The 21,057-nt window shown below is 38.5% G+C and overlaps 4 protein-coding genes across 4 annotated transcripts; 1 reads left to right on the plus strand and 3 right to left on the minus strand.

Annotated features, from left to right (window-relative positions):
- Window positions 1-4,042: 4,042 nt before the first annotated feature.
- On the minus strand, window positions 4,043-4,984 carry LOC141797452 (olfactory receptor 52B2-like). Its single transcript, XM_074678797.1, has one exon. It carries the CDS (start codon window positions 4,982-4,984, stop codon window positions 4,043-4,045), a length of 942 nt encoding a protein of 313 aa, XP_074534898.1.
- A 2,900-nt stretch (window positions 4,985-7,884) lies between these two features.
- LOC141798444 (olfactory receptor 52B2-like) lies at window positions 7,885-8,826 on the minus strand. The gene has a single exon (XM_074680397.1). The coding sequence runs from the start codon at window positions 8,824-8,826 to the stop codon at window positions 7,885-7,887; it is 942 nt and encodes a 313-aa protein (XP_074536498.1).
- Window positions 8,827-12,008: 3,182 nt separating this feature from the next.
- Window positions 12,009-12,947, minus strand: LOC141798251 (olfactory receptor 8G17-like). Its single transcript, XM_074680096.1, has one exon. It carries the CDS (start codon window positions 12,945-12,947, stop codon window positions 12,009-12,011), a length of 939 nt encoding a protein of 312 aa, XP_074536197.1.
- Window positions 12,948-19,084: 6,137 nt separating this feature from the next.
- On the plus strand, window positions 19,085-20,177 carry LOC141798040 (olfactory receptor 52E4-like). The gene has a single exon (XM_074679808.1). The coding sequence runs from the start codon at window positions 19,085-19,087 to the stop codon at window positions 20,018-20,020; it is 936 nt and encodes a 311-aa protein (XP_074535909.1). The 3' UTR covers window positions 20,021-20,177.
- The last annotated feature ends 880 nt before the right edge of the window (window positions 20,178-21,057 follow it).

Here is a 21,057-nt window from a genome sequence, read left to right on the forward strand (position 1 = left end):
TTGATATGGATAAAGTGAAATCACTGCTTTGACACAGGGATAGAGAAATTTAAATCGGTTCTGTATTACCGATAATGTTTTACATGCAAATCCAAAAAGCAGCAGTGTGTAGTGCAGGAATACTCAGCAATAAGCAGTGATCAGATTCTAGATAGAAACGCTCTGTTGCTCAAATCATTGCGCACATGGCAACTACTCTCTCTTCTCCAACTTCCAACTGGTGTGTTATACAACAAACCACTTTATACACAGAATGCAAAATGTCAGTTTGTCCCTTCTGTGCTAGAAACATGGTGGCCTCCTCTGAAGGGGCTGGATCCTATGTAGAATATAAAAAGCTCATTTGGGTTTTTTAAAGGATTTTTTTTTTTATTCAGGTGATTACACACTGATTCAAACACACTTATGAATATTTTATCCCATTTCCACCAAGTCTCGTCTTTAAAACGCTTCTAAATCCCATACACTGCACCTCACAGTAAATCAATCAGTATTTTTTTATTGTCGTTATTAGTGTCAGAAATAGAAAATACACCCAAATCTCTAACAAAGGACACTGTACAATTGTTGCTCTTTTTGAGGGGACCAGGACTCATTCACACTGATAACACCTGGAACTTTAAATCTTGTGTCCTTGTACAAATCTCTCTTCATCCTCTTCATTTGTTTCAAATCTAAAGCCCACGGTGGTGCTGTTTTGCAATTTTCTTTGGTTTCTGGGAGGTGGGACAATGTGACCGCTTAACACCTATTCTGGCCTCCCTTCACTGGATTCCTGTCAGCTTTAGAATCCAGCATATGATTGCATTATTGGTTTTTAAAAGTCTTTATGGGTTGGCACCCCCATACCTAAGTAAATGTGTCTGAACCTGCATGCTGGTACCAAGAGTGAGGCTTAAAACAAAAGGGGACAGAGCTTTTGCGGTGGCTGCCCCTACTCTCTGGAACAGTCTGCCTCGAAATATCAGACCAGCTTGGACTCTTGAGAGCTTTAAGTCCTTACTGAAAACACACCTCTTTGCACTGGCTTTTAATATTAGTTGAGCAAGACGTCCATATCATTACTTTTTCTATTTATTATGGGGTCCTCTTCTGTTATTTATTGTCTATTTGTTGTTTTTATTGTTTTTTATTCTCTTTTAACACTTTTTTTTATTTTCTAAACACTTGCTTTTATTTGATAGACTGAGACTAAGACTGTGCAGCACTTTGGTCTACCTTGGTTGTTTTTAATTGTGCTATAAAAATAAACTTGATTGATTGATTGATTCTCACCTTTTTCTACACAATGACACCCAGCAGTGGCAGGATATGTATCTGTATTCATTAGTTTCTTTTGACTTGACTTAATGCACAGCGTAGATGGCTGTGGCTCAGTGGAAGAGTCGTCCTCTGTCACTTATAAGGTTGGTGGTTCAGTCACAGCTCTTGCAGTCTCATGCCCAAGAGTCCTTGGTCAAGATCCTGAACCTCAAGTTGCTCCCTCTGTCAGGCCACACAGCTTCTGGTACAGGCCCTTGTAATTTCACGCATCAGCTACTGCAACTCTCCAAGCAGGCCTCCCTGCGTGTACATTGAAACCTCTGCAGATGATCCAGAATGCAGCAGCTCGTCTGGTCTTCAACAGGCCCAAAACAGCACGTGTCACCCTTGCTGTTAATCTCTCTTCATTTCATTGGCTTCCAGTGGCAGCTTGAATCAAATTCAAAGGTCTTCTTCCGGCTTACAAAGCATTGACAAGAATGGCTCCTACCTACCTGGGGTCCCTCATCCAGGTCTATACTCCTTCTGGCCCACTACGTTCTGCTTGTGACAGACGCCTGGTGCTCCCACCCCAGTGTGGCTCTAAAGCTCAAGCCAGACTCTTATCCTCTGTTGTGCCCGAACGGTGGAATGAATTATCTACCTCTACTTGATCCTCAGAGTCCCTTTCTACGTTTAAGAGATGTCTGAAGACTCATTTGTTCAGGGAACAGTTGGGAATTAGGCTGGCCCTTCTCCACTTTGTCCTCAAGGGTAGAATGAGTCAGAGGGTCTAAAACCCAGCTCCTGGTGAATTTTCAGCACTAATTACCTTGAACTATAGTTTTGCAGTGATCAATTGTGGTTAGTTATGGCAACATTATTCTACACACACACACACACACACACACACACACACACACGCATTTTCTTGCACTTAATGGCAGCATCTACAGCCAAATAACTTGTAGCCATTTGTCGCACTAACTAAAGTAATTCCATTTTGTCAAAATTCTTGCTTGTGTTTTCGTTGTTTTTGACAAAAGCCTCTGCTAAATGAAACTGTAGAGCTGTAGTCAGTGTAGGAATGAGTTAGCTCATACTGTCCATTACTGGAGCAGCCTTTACCATCGGTGTGTAAATGGGTCAATGTGACTTGCTGTATAAAAGTGCTTTGAGTTGTCAGAAAGTTTGAAAAGTACAACTCTATTTTTCCAACACGAGGCAGACAAACAGAATATTGATGCAAGAGATTGGAACGTGAAAGTTGTAAAGCTGAATACATTTGGGGGACTTTGAAGTTGCTCCACAACGAAAGGAATAAAACAAAGCATTAATTGCATATAAATATAGTCATATTGCACATCAGATTTAAATGGAGAAACTCTACAATACCATCAAGTCATGCTTCACAGAACTTCCTGTTTGTTTGTGAAACTTATTACTCTGATCCAGTGACTGAAGTACTGACAGTAAAACCTCAAATTACACAAGTGTTCCCTTTATTATGACACCAGATTTATTCAGATAGATCTTGTAGATGCAAAGATGTTTTCTTTTTAACTTAGATGCGTAGTTTTTATAACAGAGGCCCAGAATAGTAGCGGGCTAGGTATTGGTGTCTTGAGATAGATACATGATCACTTGTATCAGAACATAGGCTATGGAAACAGAGGATGCAAAACAAGATGCTAAAAGGTCAGAAAAAGTCCCAACACTTTACCAAAAACACACTGTCACGATCGTTTTCTATCACTCATTCAACACTCTTTTTGTGAATAACTTTTAAAAACAGAATCTCTCAAATATTTCTAGATAATCAATATTTTTTTTAATTGCATTTTTTTTAAGTCCTCACTATGTCCTTTTGCGAAAAAATTGTAAACTTTAAGCCTGTTGTGAAATTCTAGTGATGAGAGAAGTTAAGGAAGTCTGTGAAAAAAATTGTCTCTAACTGCATAATGTGTTATACTTTAGAAGCAAACAAAGTGTCCCAGAAACATCTGATTTGTTACTGAATTTGCTGAGATTTTTTTTTCTGAATATAACTGATGATAACTTCATCCTAACTGATACACAAATTAACAGGCTTAATTTCTAAATTGACAGTTGCTCATTGTTCATTTGAAAAAATCACAGTTTTTCAAAATTTGTTGATGATGGCACTGTATTTATTCAAGAAATAAAATAAATGAAAATAAAATAAGTATGGTTTTTAGGTATATCAAACACCCTCCAAAAATTCTTTTGAAAAACAAGATTAACATCTTTTTTTTTATTTTCTTTTTTTACAAATTTGCTTTAGCAGGACATCATGGTCACATGTTTAAAAGCACAGTATTCAGTCAGAATGTATCCACACATATCCACCATATTTTAACTCTATTTAATGTAAGGCAGTCACTGAAAATTGAAATGATCTTCAAAGAGTTTTCCTGAAGACACAAATCCTTGGTCCCTCCTTCATTTATGTCCCTCTTGTAATTTTCAATATTTATTTCAAAGAATTAAAAACAACATGGTGTTTATAATTTTTCTTAACGTTTTTTAATGCTTATTAAAACATCTTGATGTAAATGTGGACTTGAAGACTGACAACAGCCAGAAAGAGGTCCTAACTTCATGAAATAACAAATGTACATCTCGCTGAATTTATGGTTTTGTGAGAAAGACACGCATGTTCATATTTTTCTGAAAATGATTAAACAGTTAAGCATAAACTGTTCCTCTTTTGGAATCTGAAAATTTAAAGGATAAAAGGTCAAAGGTGTCTTATACTTCAGTAAAATCTGAGAAGGTTTTACAGCTTTGTTGCTCCCACATTCCTTGTTAGGAACATCCTAATGCTCTCTTTGAGCTCTGCTGTTTTCAGTCCATAAATAATCGGGTCTAAAAATGGAGGAAAAACTAAAACAGACACACCGATGGCCCTCCTCAGAAAAGGTGATACACCCTCAAAGCGATGAGCCATGAGAGTGACCAACGTATTGACTTCAAGGATCAAAAAGACCACTAAATGTGTGCCACACGTCTGAATGGCTTTCTTTCTGGTATCAGGTTGACTGTTCATAATACACGTACGTAAAATCTGCCCATAAGTGTACAATATTACAAGTAATGACCCCCCTTGGAGAACAACGATGCCGAATAATCCAAAGTAGTTGTTGTCCCTGGTGTCCTCACAGTACAATTTCAACAGGGAGGGATTGTTACAGTACAAATCTACAACATGAGTCCTGCAGATCTTAAAGCGTGCAAGCATTGAAAAGAGTGTGACCATGTATGAGAAAGTAATGAACCAAACTGTGACAATAATTTTTACCAAAGTGTGTGGACTCATGATGCTGTTATATCTCAAAGGACAACATATGGCTATGTATCTGTCATAAGCCCTGGCAGTCAGGATCAACAAGTTTCCTGTACCATACACATGAATGAGGAAAGCCTGCAAGACACATGGAGGAAGTGAGATGAGTCTGTTCTGAGTCACGATTCTGAGCGTGAGATGAGGGAAGAACGCTGTTGCTCCCAGCATGTCACTGATGGGCAGGTTGAACAGCAGGACAAACATGGGCTTCTGAAGCTTTTTACTCAAGGCGATACTCAATAACACCAACAGGTTACAGAACATAATGAAGAGGTACGCTAAAGTCCCTATTACAAAAGCAGGGTACATGGACACATTAGATAAGCCCAGAGCTTCCAGTGAGAGCAACACTGCAGAAGATGCATTTGTGGACATATTTAAACAGTATTTCACACTTTTATGAAGTTGTTTCTAGAGCATCTGCAAACCTATGAAGGACAAAAAATTGCAGCTGCAAATTAGAAAATTATCACAAATCTGATCTCCTTCAACAAAAGATGCCTGCCTGTGATATCTTACCTGTGAACATGCCCTGTTCTCACATGTAGTGAGAGGTGTCAGGAGATGGACTCTAATGAGCCTGCCTTTTATTTGCTTTAAAGCATGAGGGTAAACACCAAGCGTCACCCAGTGGAGTAAAGTTTACTGACATGAATGACAAAGTAGCTGGGCAGATATGTGTGACGTAATGTAAAGGATCCCTATATTTCTGTGTTTTTGATCAGATTAACATAACATTTTGATTAGTGTCCTGAAAATAAAGAGATAACTAATTGCAAAAAAACTAATTAATCAAACTGTAACTTAGTTGTGGGGAAAAACCTGGTTAACTTAGGTTGCATACAAAAACACATTGAGCTTACAGCAACAGACGTTGCTGGTGATTCAATGTAAAGTGTGACCCTTTTAACAGATGACTGTTAGTTCTGATAGCATAAAATATAGACTGACCCCTGAAATACCCTGGATACGTGTGCAGTGCGACTCAGTTGCGCCGCGTCTCGACTGCATTTGTCAACTTTCACCGGCTGCGTGTTCAGTCCAACTAGCTGTATGACTGACAGCTGGGGTCACAGACCAAGGAGTTCCCACACTTCCATCTCCATTGATAAGTCTCTCTTCTTTCATGTTGGGCTGTAAAACCTCAAACCTGTTGACTCCTGGTCTGGCTCCGCTCATTATGTCCGTTTATCAATGTAGTCAAGCTAAATATGAATTGATTGATATGAATTGATGTGGTTTCGGTCATGACCTCCTGTCCCGCTTCATTCTATCTTTCCTATGCTGAATTTATGCGTCACAGCTCTGTGCCTGTCAAAAATAGGATGGCTGCACATTGCCTGCAACACAATAGACCAGCCATGCAGACGTGCTACAACAGAACAGATCCAGTGTAAGTTGACACATTGATTTGAATGAAACCTATTTGATCTGTTTGCTGTAATAGAAAGAAGACCACTGCAGACACATCTGGTGTATTTAAGCCATTATTCTCCATGACATCACCAGTCTGTTCCTGATGCAGAATAATGACTTTGATCGCCCACAGGGGTCATATTGGATATGAGAGCTTTAAGCTTCTCTTTTCACCCCTATAGGTCACCTGTCAGTCACTTAAGTTGAGCTGCGCCTCTTATTGGACAAACTCTTGATCATATAATTTTCTAGACCACTGAGATAGATTTTTTTTTTCAACCAGGTTGTAGATAAGCTTTTTACTGCAATAAAAGTCAGTTTGTTTGTTTGTTTGTTTTTTGGCTTGATGTGTACGTGGTTTATGGTCTTTCTGCAGATATCCTTAGTTTATAGCACTCCTGCATTGGCCTCATTTTTCAAAACCAGATGTGGCCCCAAGGGACAATCATTTTGAGCTTTGGCTGTAGTCACCAGTTACCATTGTTACTTTTAACTCCAAAGAACTGGTTAACAAGGAAGGAGTGAAGAGCCAAAGAACTCAGTTCAGCCTTATTTTTATAACTTTTTCTTACTGCTAATTAATCAATATTTACTCAATCACTCTATTATAGGAGACGTTTTTGATTCATCAACTCACTACAGGGACTGTTCAGAGCTCCCTCTAGTGTCTGCTGTGCTATTCATCGTAAAGCCAAGCTCCCTCAATATAACAAATAGAATAAATTAAGAAAATTTAGGGACACTTGTAATATTTTTTTCTTTTTCACAATCAGTCTTTACCAAAAACACACTGTCATGATCATTTTCTATCACTTATTCAACACTCTTTTGGTGAATAACTTTTAAAAACAGAATCTCTCAAATATTTCTGGAAAATCAATTTTTGTTTTTAATTGCACTTTTTCAAGTCCTCACTCTGTCCTTTTGCAAAAAAAGTGTAAACTGTAAGCCTGTTGTGAAATTCTAGTGATGAGAGAAGTTAAGGAAGTCTGTGAAAAAATGTCTTTAACTGCATAATGTGTTATTCTTTAGAAGCAAACAAAGTGTCCCAGAAACATCTGATTTGTTACTGAATTTGCTGAGATTTTTTTCTTAATATAACTGATGATAACTTCATCCTAACTGATGCACAAATTAACAGGCTTGATTTCTTAATTAACAGTTGCTCATTGTTCATTTGAAAAAATCACAGTTTTTAAATATTTGTAGATGGTGGCACTGTATTTATTCAGGAATTAAAATAAATTAAAAGGAAAATTAGTATAATTTTTAGGTACATCAACAACATAAACAACAAAATAAACTTTTTTTTTTTTTTTTTTTTTTTTTTTACAAATTTGCTTTAGCAGCACATTATGGTCACATGTTTAAAAACACAGTATTCACTCAGAATGTATCCACTCACATTCATTTTTGTTAATTCCAATACAGGTCCATATTTAAACTCTATTTTATGTAAGGCAGTCACAGAAAATTGAAATGATCTTCAAAGAGTTTTCCTAAAAACAAAGATCCTTGGTCCCTCCTTCATTTATGTCCCTCTTGTAATTTTCAATATTTATTTCAAAGAATTAAAAACATCATGATCTGTATATTTTTTAACGTTTTTTGGTGTTTATGAAAACATCTTGATGTAATTGTGGACTTCAGGACTGACAACAGCCAGAAAGAGGTTCTTACTTCATTAAATAACAAATGTACATCTCGCTGAATTTATGGTCTTGTGACAAAGACAAACATGTTCATATTTTTCTGAAAAGGATAATAGTTCAGCATAAACTGTTCCTCTTTTGGAAACTGACAATTTGAAGCATAAACGGTTAAAGATGTCTTATACTTCAGTAAAATCCGTGAAGGTTTTACAGCTTTGTTGCTCCCATATTCCTTGTTAGGAACATCTTAATGCTCTCTTTGAGCTCTGCTGTTTTCAGTCCATAAATAATCGGGTCTAAAAATGGAGGAAAAACTATTACAGACACACCGAGGGCCCTCCTCAGAAAAGGTGACACACCCTTAAAGCGATGAGCCATGAGAGTGACCAACGTATTGACTTCAAGGATCAAAAAGACCACTAAATGTGTGCCACATGTCTGAATGGCTTTCTTTCTGGTATCAGGTTGACTATTCATAATACATGTACGCAAAATCTGCCCATAAGTGTACAATATTACAAGTAATGACCCCCCTTGAATTACAACAATGCCGAATACTCCAAAGTAGTTGTTGTCCCTGGTGTCCTCACAGTACAATTTCAACAGGGAGGGATTGTTACAGTACAAATCTACAACATGAGTCCTGCAGATCTTAAAGCGTGAAAGCATTGAAAAGAGTGTGACCATTATTGAGAAAGTAATGAACCAAACTGTGACAATAATTTTTACCAAATTGTGTGGACTCATGATGCTGTTATATCTCAAAGGACAACATATGGCTATGTATCTGTCATAAGCCATGGCAGTCAGGATCAACAAGTTTCCTGTACCATACACATGAATGAGGAAAGCCTGAAAAACACACACAGGGTGTGAGATGAGTCTGTTTTGAGTCATGATGCTGAGCATGAGGTGAGGGAAGAACGCTGTAGCTCCCAGCATGTCACTGATGGGCAGGTTAAACAGCAGGACAAACATGGGCTTCTGAAGCTTTTTACTCAAGGCGATACTCAATAACACCAACAGGTTACAGAACATAATGAAGAGATATGCTAGAGTCCCTATTACAAAAGCAGGGTACATGGACACATTAGATAAGCCCAGAGTTTCCAGTGAGAGCAACACTGCAGAAGATGCATTTGTGGACATATTTAAACAGTATTTCACACTTTTATGAAGTTGTTTCTAGAGCATCTGCAAACCTATGAAGGACAAAAAATTGCAGCTGCAAATTAGAAAATTATCACAAATCTGATCTCCTTCAACAAAAGATGCCTGCCTGTGATATCTTACCTGTGAACATGTCCTGTTCTCACCTGCAGTGAGAGGTGTCAGGAGATGGACTCTAATGAGCCTGCCTTTTATTGGCTTTAAAGCATGAGGGTAAACACCAAGCGTCACCCAGTGGAGTAAAGTTTACTGACATGAATGACAAAGTAGCTGGGCAGATATGTGTGACGTAATGTAAATGATCCCTATATTTCTGTGTTTTTGATCAGATTAACATAACATTTTGATTAGTTTCCTGAAAATAAAGAGATAACTAATTGCAAAAAAACTAATTAATCCCACTGTAACTTAGTTGTGGGGAAAAACCTGGTTAACTTAGGTTGCATACAAAAACACATTTAGCTTGCAGCAACAGAAGTTGCTGGTGATTCAATGTAAAGTGCGACCCTTTTAACAAATGATTGTTAGTTTTGATTGCATGAAATGTAGACTGACCCCTGAAATACACTGGATAGGTCTGCAGTGCGACTCAGTTGCGCAGTTGCGCTGCGTCTTGACTGTTCCCACACTTCCATCTCCATTGATAAGTCTCTCCTCATTCATGTTAGGCTGTAAAACCTCAAACCTGTTGACACCTGGTCTGGCTCCACTCATTATGTCCATTTATCGATGTAGTCAAGCTAAATATGAATTGATTTTGACATGGTCTGTTTTATTTTGAAAGTCACTGGGTGTTTTTTAGGTAGTTTCGGTCATGACCTCCTGTCCCGCTCAATTTTTCCCATGCTGAATTTATGCGTCACAGCTCTGCCCCGTCAAAAATAGGATGGCTGCACATTGCCTGCAATACGATGGACCAGCCACGCAGACGTACTACAACAGAACCGATCCGGCCATTAGTCTCCACGACATCACCAGTCTGTTCCTGATGCAGAGTAATGACGTTGATCGCCTGCGGGGGCCATATTGGATATGAGAGCTTTGAGTTTCTCTTTCACTGCTATAGATTGCCATCAGTCACGTGAGTTGAGCTGCGCTTCTTATATGACTAACACTCTATCCTAATACCTTCTAAACCACTGAGATTGATTTTTTTTTTTTTTTTTTTTTTTACCAGGCAGTAGATAAGCTTTTTACTGAAAAAAAAGGCAGTTTGTTTGTTCGTTCGTTTTTTGGCTTGGTGTGTACGTGGTCTTTGGTCTTTCTGCAGTCATCTTTAGTTTATAGCACTCCTGCATAGGCCTCGTTTTTCAAAACCAGATGTTGCCCCATGGGACAATTGTTTAGAGTTTTGGCTGAAGTCACCAGTTACCATTGTTACTTTTAATTCCAAAAAAATGGTTAACAAAGAAAGAGTGAAGAGCCAAAGAACTCAATACAGCCTTATTTTTATAACTTTTTCTTACTGCTAATTAATCAATATTTACTCAATCACTCTATTATTAGAGACATTTTTGATTCATTGACTCACTACAGGGACTGTTCAGAGCTCCCTCTGGTGTCTGCTGTACTATTAGTCATAAAGCCAGCCTCCTTCATTATAACAGATAGAATGAATTGAGAAAATTTAGGGACACTTGTAATATTTTTTTTTCTTTTTCACAATCAGTCTTTATCATGCTGATTTATTTGTAAGTTTTTCTTTTTTTCTTGATGCTTAAAGAGAAGATATGAAGTAGTACAGGAAATGTTGCGAGCGGAGGAAAGGGAGAAGACCTGCATATGTGGTCTTGTCCAGAAGTGTGCTGACTTTGGTGCTTCATCAGTAATTCTAATTGCTCAATTCTGCAGTTTTTACATTGTTTTTTTTTTTTTTTTTTTTTTTTTTTTTTTTAGTTTTTAGGCCTTTTTCCTGATGATTTACTTAAACAAAACAAGTTTTAACTGAAGTCTAATGTTGACCTACACAGGAATCGATAATACCCTCATTTAGATTTTCAGTTAACTTACTATTTATTTTTTTTTTAATTAGTACTATGAACAAGCCCAGGTATCTTTGAATTATCAGGACCAGTCTGTCCCATGTGTTTATGATGCAGCCTTCAGCCATATATGTTGTTTTCCAGTCTGTTTTTGATCATGATAACACCAAGCAGTAAGTCCTGGCCCAAATAATTGCAATGGCGGGGACATAGTACATGAATATGTTTGATCCTTAAGATGTTTATCTGTGACAAGAAGTGGTGTGAGCAGGAAGGAGAGCAACATAAGAAGCAGAAAAATGAATTTTAACATCTTGTCTGCAGCTCTTTCATTATATTTAAGGTGATCCTTGACAATATGAATAGTCTCCAGTGAAGTTGGTACAATGTTATTTTTCAAGACACCTCTCAAGAAAATATTGCTCATGCTGCAGCTTGATTCATTACCACCACCAACTCTTTGTTTTTGTGTTGTATTATCTTGAAATAAGATCTCCTGTCATGTAGGCGATGTAAAACATAGTGAGAAATTTTTCACTGGTAAAAAACAAAACAAACACACTCTGTAAAATTTGAGTCTTTATCACTGTAATCTGACTGAATTCACATGCCAATCAAGGAACTTAAAAGGCCTCAGTCTACAGTGGGAGCTGATCCTCATCTTCAGTTATGCAGAGTAACAACTTAAAGCAGCCTCAAAAGAATCAAACACCAAAAAATAAGTTTGGAGAAAACTGCATAAAGAGTATTTAATCTCAATTCATTAACAATGCGTGAAAAACGTGTCAATCAAAACAGTCAAAATCACAGCAGTTCAGTTTACTAACATGTATACATTAAAACAGGGATGGTAGAAATAATGATTGATTTTGTTTTAGATGAAATTGGATAAAGGAAAAAAAAACAATTACACCTCTATTTGTGACTACTGTTTGATCCCACCTCTACATTAAAAAAAAACGTTGTATACTGCACAAGGCACACAAGAAAATATAAAAAAACAAAAATGTTTTTGTAAAAAGTCACCATTGATATCTGTAGGAGCCTGGCTGTAAGTTGGGCTTTGATTTACTCTTGTAGAAATATCAGTCACAAGTTTGAGTTCATGTGTTCACGCTCTGGTACTGACCACAGTGTCATGATGGTACTCATGCCTGTCCTGCCTTCATGTGTTGACATTTATACAGACACTCTGCTTCTTCTCAAGATTGTCATCAGAGTGGTTCGTATCTCAGATGTGTAAAGCCCATAAACAAGGGGATTCAGCAGTGGAGGAACAAGAAAAATCAGCATGCCCATTATCTTCTGCAGGTCAGCTGAGACATTTTTGAGCCTGTGAGATAAAATAGTAAAAGTTCCCACAATCTGGAATATTAGGATTATGACTAACTGAGCCACACATGTGTTGACAGCTTTGACTTTTGTTTCAGACCTCCGAGAAGCCACACAGGTGATGAGAATCTTCACATAGGAGAACACCTGGATAGACACACTCACAGCCTGCATGACAGCGGTGTTAAACAAACCTATGATGTTATTCAGAGTTGTGTTTCCACATGTGAGCTTCAGCAGTGACGGGTTATCACAGAACACATTCATGATGACAGACCTGCACCTGGGGTTTCTGGTCTGCAGAGAGAACAGCGACACAATCAGGACAAGGTCAAGACCCCAGACAAGAGACACGATTATGATGACCGCTCTGGGGCTCATGATGGAGCTGTAGCGTAATGGCATGCAGATGGCAACATAACGATCAAACGACATGGCTGCAAGTATAAACAGAACACCTCCACCGTACATGTGCAGCAGAAAAGCCTGTAAGACACACAGAGGGTAGTACACCTTGTTGGTCTCAGTAACAATGTCTGACATCACTTTGGGGAGCATCGCAGTTATTCCTATCAGATCATTTAGGGGGAGGTTGAAAAGAATGAAATACATGGGCTTGTGAAGGTTCTTCCTCACAATGATCACAGTCAGCAAAGTAAGATTGCAAAAAACAATAAAAATATAAATTGCAATGCCAAGAAAAAATATGGGATATTTCCCTCCAGGTGGGATGAAGAAAGGATCCAGAGTTAACTCAGATGTAATATCAAAAGATTCATTTTCCATTTTCACAGAGAGACAAAAGAGCAACAGTACAGTGTCATTATACAAGAGTGCATCAGTGTGTACTGATGTTACCAGATTCAGCAGCAGAGAAGGAGCAGGGCAGTGCTGCTTTTTTATTGGCACCACAAACAGAACTTCTGCCTTGTTAGTTACGTCAACTCGTGCTCCTGGGATTGCTCATGGATTTCTTAAGATGAATGTTTTCAAGACCATTTTTGTTAAACATCTTAACTCTCCTGATAAGGAAACTCTAGTTTAAGTTTCCTACATATAAACTCAAGTAAAATTACAAAAAATACTGATAGAGACTGAAAGTAACCAATAATTTGAAACTTGCTAGCATATTTTTCAGACAAAAGCTGTACCGATCATTTCCCTGCTGACTGATGGATTAAAATAAGGTGATGATCATAAGTGACAGTAGCATGAGAAGTAACAAGCAGGTGGTGTATAACAGACTGGAGTTGAACATTTTAAATAGTATCACACTGACAGGGCTCTGTCGGTGACTTACTATAGGAATGCATATAGAATTAAAGACGTGATGAAATATCCACAATTTGAAGTGAAGTATGAGGTTTATCAAGCAGTTAATGATCGTTGGACCTGATGAGAACCTGCACAGCTGAAACTGAAATTTAAGTGTGTCTAAGTGTTTTTCTGGTAAAAAGGGGTAATGCCTGGGTTGCTGCATGTTTGCTTTACGGGACAGCTTCTGTTAAAAGGTTGGGCATCCATCCATTATCTTAACAGCTTGTCCCATTTAAGGTTACAGGGGCGCTGGAGCCTATCCTGGCGGTTTTTAGGTGAGAGGCAAGGTGCATCCTGAGCAGGTCACTGGGAATTCACATACACTCACACCTACAGGCAATTTAGAGTGACCAATAAACTTGACCAGCATGTTTCTGGACTGTGGGAGGAAGGAAGGTCCTTCCCAGCCTGGGTTTGAAACCAGAAACCTTCTTGCCATGAGGCAACAGAGCTAACCACTGCTTCAGTCTGGACATTGTGTAGGTTAGAGAAAATCGATAAAAATGGTCTTATTAGACTCAACGTGAGCCACATTCATCTACAAAAACAGAAAAAGTCTTATTCCAATATATTAGAGCTAAAAATTATATGATCCGCAGAGTCCCTCTCTTCTTTTAAAGATATCTGAAGATTCATCAGAGACCCAGCTCTCAGTGAATTTTCAGCACTAATTACCAAATGTTGTTGAAGGTTGAAGTATATTGTTGCAGCAATTAATTGTGGTTAGTTGGCTAGATTATTCTACATTATTAAAAAAATAATAATCTTGCACTCAATGGCAGCATCTGCAGCCAAATAACTTGTAGCACTTTTGTCACACTAATTTTTACCTCCTGTCTAAATTCTTGCTTGTGTTGTGCGTCACTTTGGACAAAAGTGTCTGCCGTTTGTAACTGTAAAAATGAGGTCAAATTGCTTGTAAAGAGTAAAACAATCTTGACAGGGTATAAGAAGTTCATTCATTCATTTACCAAACCGCTTATCCTGCTCAGGGTGGCTGGAGCCTGTCCCAGCTGTCATTGGACGATAGGCAGAGTACACCCTGGACTGGTCGCCAGTCAATCACAGAGATGACACAAACAGACAGACTTTCACACACAAACTCACGCCTACAGACAATTTAGAGTGATCAATTAACCTGATGAGCATGTTTTTGGACTGTGGAAGGAAGCCGGAGAACCTTGAGAGAACCCACACATGTACGGAAAGAACATGCAAACTCCACACAGAGAGGCCCCTCTGCCAAGCTGGGAATCGGACTGGTGACCTTCTTGCTGTGAGGCTGCAGAACTAACGATTGAGCCACTGTGCGATAAGAAATTCATTTCTTTAAATTAAAAAAAAAATGTTTTCAGGAATCATTTTTGTCTTCTGCTTTCTTTGATTAAGACTTTTTTTTGTAGACTCATCCGTGTAAGTGGCTTATATTAAGTCTAATGAAATACTTCTCTTTTTTTTTGGCTGTGAGATGTGTTGACTCCATGTTTAAGCTTTCAGTAGTGCAGGTATATACCTCCAAATGTTTGAAAAGTCTTCTTCAAGTTTCTTTCACTTTGAAAAGTTTTCATTAACATCAATGAACTTTAACCTACTCCAACAGTTTAGATCAGGTCTGCTGTAATACTGTTATGTAACTAAATAGTCTCCAAAGTGGCAGAGTTACATCAGATAAGAGCCTCAGCACTTCGTCAAAACATATTTATTAATGAGCCCCTCTGGGAGATCAGTCAACAGTTTGTTATTAACTGTTTCACTGTGTAATTAATCCCAGGACAGTCCATGAGCGTCCGCTCAATAATGACATTCCACCTTTAATAAATCCTCAGAGACGCTGTAACCTGTGATGTCGCAAAACATGTGACAATCTGTAAAAACATTTGATTCTTTGACTGAAATTATTAAATTTTTAATTCCATTAATCTGTGATGATGTGTGTTAAACTGGACCCAAAAGCAGGCAGAGGCAGAAGAAGCAGTTTAAGTGATTTATTGAATGGAGAAGAAGTGCAATGTCTTTAGTGTAGGGGATCCAGATGTACACTAAAGACATTGCACTTATGTCTTTAGTGTAAGGTATGTGGAAGCAGGCGAGAGTCCAGGGAGAAAGTGTGGCAAGAGGTTCAAAGAGAAACAAAGAGAGTACAGCAGCAGTTAGACAAAGATTAAACTTGACTAGAAACCAGAAACTTGAAGATACTTTTTCTACTGAGGAGCCAGCCGTTATACCACTGGCCAAAGCTGAAATACACTGGCACTGTTCTCTTCTCTTTTCAGAGCTCAAGTGCAGGCTCTTGACCATGATGTAGAACAGGTGTGCAGGTGCAGGTGCAGGAAGAAGCCAGTACAGAGGGTGAACCACCCAAGACTCTGTGGGGAAACCAAAGAAAAACATTTCACACAAGAAAAGCAAGAACCACCAACTAAACCACTTTGAAAATTAAAGCTGCAGCTGTTGTTCCAGTTCCAAAGCAGAAAAATTGCTCTGTGTCATTTTTTCCTCCTTTATCTGTGATGTGAAATAAAGGAAAATAATAAGTGACTAAGGATTGACAAACCAACTGTTAAAGCAAAACATCCCACATTTGTACAAATAACCACTTTTCCAGTTTTTGACCCTAAGGAAACAAATCCTTATTGAAACAGAGCACTGAACTGGTCACATTTGGCCTTTGGGAAAAGAATACCCACAAAGAGAATACAGAGGGACTGTGAGGACATTAGGACATCAGGAAAAAAAATTATCTCACCCAAGAGACATCGACACCATGGACTCATAAACTCTGATAATTGATTTGACCCTTTAAACACCTTTGGGACCTTTATTGATAGCTTTTAATGTCCTTGGGCATCAGAAAATGTTGTTCACGGGTGACCTTCACAGCGGCCTGTGCAGCTCAATGTGAAAACTCTGCTCTATTGTTAAAGACTTGCAGGATTTTATATAACAAAGCCAGCTGCGACTCAGTGATAGTGAGTTAATATAAAAATGTTGGTGGTTGGATTCCAGCTCCAGCAGCTCACATGCTAGAGTGTCCTTTAGCAAGACACTGAACCCCAAACTGCTTGCAGGTGTAAAACCATCTGTGTTTGAGTATTTTTGAATGGTGTTAGTTAACACTGACGTAGGCTTTACAGAGTAGCCTCTACCAAGTGTCTTCAACAAATTATAAAACATTTTTCGTCAGTGTCTTGAAAAAAAAATGACAATTTTACCCAAGTATAAGCTGAAAAAACTGTGCATCACATAATTTATGATAACCTTGTCACAGAACATTGATTGTTGAACACCCATTTTCAGAATATCTGGAAGAAACTTTATTTTTGGCCTAGGTATTCACTGATGCTCAAAGATGCAAGTTTTAAAGTTTGGTGATCAGAGGTCAAAGGTCACTACATCAGGGAATCAACGCTATGATCAGGAATTCAATATTTCAGACACACTTGAACTCAGTTTAGGCTTGTTGGTTTTCTATGTCCATATTCTTAAAGTCTTCAGTGGGTTTTGATGAAATTGACACAATCTTAAAAATATTAATCATCTTGTGCCTATCCTTAATTTTGTTTGGCATGTATATTTTTATATACCCTTGATGTCCGAATATGAATTTTCATCCACATTTTATTCTGTGTGTAACTTAAAGGTGAATTAAAGCTGAATTTGGACAAGTTGTTAGTGGCATGTATCTGTTAAGCCGCGTTTCCACCGAGCAGACCCGTTTGGTTCATCTCGATACGGCACACATTTTGTGGCGTTTCCACTGACGGGACAGAGCCAAGACGAGCTGTCCCACTTTTTGGGATCCGTTTGTATGGGTGCCAGACTGAACCGATCCGCTCTCGGAAGGTGGAGCTACAACACTGCAGACCGTTGGTTGGTCAAAAGAATCGTCACTTAACCCGACAGCGGCTGCATATCTTCTGGCGGCACACAGTCTTCTCTGAAACAAAGCTTGATTGCACTTTGTATCAAAGAGCTACATGCCAATCACAGAGAGAATAAAATGCTGCATGTCTTCCATCTGTGCTCTTTGTTTACTGTGTCGTGTTTTTCTTCCTTGTTGGATTTATTAGCAGGGTAAACTGTAGTGCTGCGTCACACTATTGTTTAACAGCTACAGCTTTCGGCTTACACACCGCGTACCATGAGAGCGCACAGCCTTGCTGTGGACACACAAATGGGGTTAGACTTAAATGTACCAAACCGGGCCAAACCATATTGAACCGAACCAGACTGCTTGGTGGAAATGACAACTTTAGACAACAAATCTTCAAACATATCTGCCAACACTCATGATTTCTTCAGGAGTCTCTTTCACTAGCACTGTGTAGGATATGTGCCATCAGGCCTGGCAACCCTAACTTGGCAGCAACAAGCATGCACAGATTTAAGCAGAGGATGACAAAAAAAAAACTGTGTGAGGTCTCACAGGTTTGACTCTTTTAGGCTTTTAGGCTTTTGAAAGGGACTTTGTGGACTTTGTAAGCTATGTTGAAAAAGTCTCATTTCTAGATATATGCCTGATTTTAACCCGCAAATTCAAATGAAGTTATTATCTCCAAAAAATGCTATTTCTAAGCCTCCCTATCACGTTTTGTGGGACTGGACTGATTTGGACACTGGAGAGAGACTGTCAAAAGGAAAACGACCAGAAGAGCAGAAGAAAGCTCAACGGGAGAGTGATAGAGCACGAGCTAAAACACGGATAAAGTGGCTTAACGCGTTTGTGATAATGTTCATTCTAGCTCACTACCAAACTGCACTACGAACTGAGTCTACAAAGTTTGCTAGTCATTATGTTTCAAACAATAGGGCTACGTAATTGTCACTAAATTCATTATCTCCTCACATTGTATCCGGTAAGTAAGAGTGGTTAGAGTTATGTCCTCATGACAGAGGGTGCAAGTGATCATAGGAAACAGAGTCTTTATCCCAGAAAAACACAAGTTTTTCCAGATGGTCCTCACATAGCTTCTTTAATTTGTCTAACGCAAGCAGTTGATGGCATCTAAACCATGCCAGAATTATGAGGGCTATAGCTTCTGTTTGTGCAGCTCCTGCCCCATCAATTGAGCCAAACTCACACCTCAAATTCTGACAGTATGTTGACACAACCTCGTTTCAAGAAAAAAGCTGTTATGATTTCTGACCTTTGACATCATGGCCTTTCTAAACATGTCTTGCTTGTTACTTATCAAATTGTGTTACATACTTGCCCATTTACATGATAGTTCTTATCGTACCACCCCTCGAGCTCTATCTGGGAGGACTTTCAAATGTTCTCACCCTGAGGATAAAAGAGAGGAAGAGTTGGGATTTCTACAACAGGGTGGTGGCATCTGGGAGAACAAGTATCAGAGTTTCTTTTCATTTTACAACACTGTAAATATGCCTGATTGTGGCTTTTGCTGAGCATTTACTGTTATGCCACTTGAAGGTGCATGAGCATCAGCTGTGTATGTATGCTTTATTTAATTTGCATTGTATAATTTTCATACCGTCGCAGTATTGTACATACAGACAAAACTAATGTTTGGATGTTTTTGTTTTATTCTGATGAATTATGAGTCTTTTTTTCCTCCTTCAGGTTTCTCTTAACTACTAAAGTAATGAAAAGCAACATAACTGTTTCAGGAGAAATCCTGGAAATCCAAGGCTTCAATATTTCCCCAGCGTACACATACCCTCTCTTTTTTTTACTGCTGTTTGTCTACTTCTCTCTGCTTTTTTCCAACATTGGAGTCCTAGTGCTCATCATCACAGAGAAGAGTCTGCACCAGCCGATGTACATTCTCTTCTGTAACCTGTCTGTCAATGACCTGATGGGTAACACGGTCCTCCTGCCTCAGCTGATGGCTCACATCATTTCCACAGAACGCTTTATGACCTTCAGACAGTGTGCCGTTCAAGCATTTTTCAGCCACACGTTTGGATCTGCCTCACATATGATCCTCATCATCATGGCTGTTGATAGATATGTTGCAATTTGTCACCCTTTAAGATACAGCTCCATTATGACCACTAAAGCTGTGATCGGGCTATCAGCCACAGCATGGGGGGTATCTTTAGTCCTGGTCTCTGTACTCATTGGTCTCACAGTGCGGCTGTCTCGTTGCAGGTCCCTCATACAGAATGCTTATTGTGATAACGCTTCACTCTTCAAGCTCTCCTGTGATGATGTGTTGATCAACAACATCTATGGACTGTTTTTCACTGTGCTGCTGTTCAGCTGCTCCATTGGAGGCATAGGTGTCACCTACATTAAAATAGCTCTAATCTGCTGGATCAGGAAAAACAAGGAGCTGAATAACAGAGCGCTGCAGACATGTGCGAGCCACCTGGTCCTGTATCTGATCATGCTGTGGTCAGGCTTTTTAACAATCATTCTTCACCGTTTCCCAGATTACCCAGATCTGAGGAAGATTGCATATATTCTATTTCATGTGGTTCCGGCTAATCTAAACCCAATTATTTATGGGATGCAAACAAGATCTTTACGGAATAAAATAATTCAATTACTGCAAAGAAAAGTAGCGTCAACCTAACTCCTTATGCCTGGTGTTAAAGCTGTACTTGAGGCCTAAACATAGAAACGTGAAAATGTCGTGTTTCGCTGTTGTTAAACCTGTTCTTAAGCCTGTCCACACCTGGAATACATTTTTTTTATACAGGAATGCTTGTTTAAGTTCGAACATCAGTACTTTTTCCCCCTACATTCCAACTCTCTTTTTTTTTAATCGGTTTATTTTTCATTAAATGTGGAGAAATAGATTACACTGAAGGTAAACCCCATGAACAAGTCTTTTAATGTCTTATATCTCAGTGCTAGAACAGCATAGAGGGCCTTGTTTTTTTTTTGTTTTCTGTTTTTTTTTATTTGTTTACTTAACATCAGAAAGTTCAAGAATAACATAGATCTAAAATGACATTTACCTTGCGCTATACAGTTTCAAAATAACTCATGTAATCTAATTTTGTTAATGTAATCTTTAAGATCTGCATGGTTTGACCTTTAGTATAAATCCTGTGGATGTGTATTTTGTATTTTCCCTTCTAATTTACTATCAAAAAGGATTATATTTCACCTGTTTGAAAAATGTGAAAAGGTGTAAAAGAGCTGACATCCCATGTGAATGAATAAATGAGGACTGAAACTTTAAAGGATTAAATATAACTCTAAATAAGTAGAAATTTACTAGTATCATAGGATGGAGTGGTTGCCTTTCCACAGCATGTTCTACACTGAGGATGTTTAATTGTCACTCTTAGGCCTCAGATGGTTTAATGGTCTCTGTTTAAAGTCAATCCTGGGTCTGTACTGATTTTCTTCTCTGGCTAAAGAAAAGTCTCCAAAACAAACAAAAACACTTCTATACTGCCTTATTTTTGTACATCACAAGACATCCCTGCTTAGGAAGCATGTTACTTTCCTTGTGATTCAGATTAAGGCTCCATTTGCAACATAAAGACCAGGGATAATACACATTACAAGCACAGCTACTGGTGATGATGCGAGGGATTTATAAGATAATCCATGTGGTTTACTGCAAGATCATTTTTTCTCATTTCATGGTTTTATGCA

Source organism: Halichoeres trimaculatus, unplaced genomic scaffold (assembly GCF_033239565.1).
Source record: "Halichoeres trimaculatus isolate MK-OKI-2021-1 unplaced genomic scaffold, fHalTri1.1 fHalTri1_scaffold_9, whole genome shotgun sequence".
In the NCBI taxonomy this organism is placed as follows: Eukaryota; Metazoa; Chordata; class Actinopteri; order Labriformes; family Labridae; genus Halichoeres; species Halichoeres trimaculatus.

Coding starts and splice junctions, on each gene's coding strand:
- LOC141797452 (XM_074678797.1), bottom strand. CDS start 4,984: ATGTCCACAAATGCATCTTCTGCAGTGTTGCTCTCACTGGAAGCTCTG.
- LOC141798040 (XM_074679808.1), top strand. CDS start 19,085: ATGAAAAGCAACATAACTGTTTCAGGAGAAATCCTGGAAATCCAAGGC.
- LOC141798251 (XM_074680096.1), bottom strand. CDS start 12,947: ATGGAAAATGAATCTTTTGATATTACATCTGAGTTAACTCTGGATCCT.
- LOC141798444 (XM_074680397.1), bottom strand. CDS start 8,826: ATGTCCACAAATGCATCTTCTGCAGTGTTGCTCTCACTGGAAACTCTG.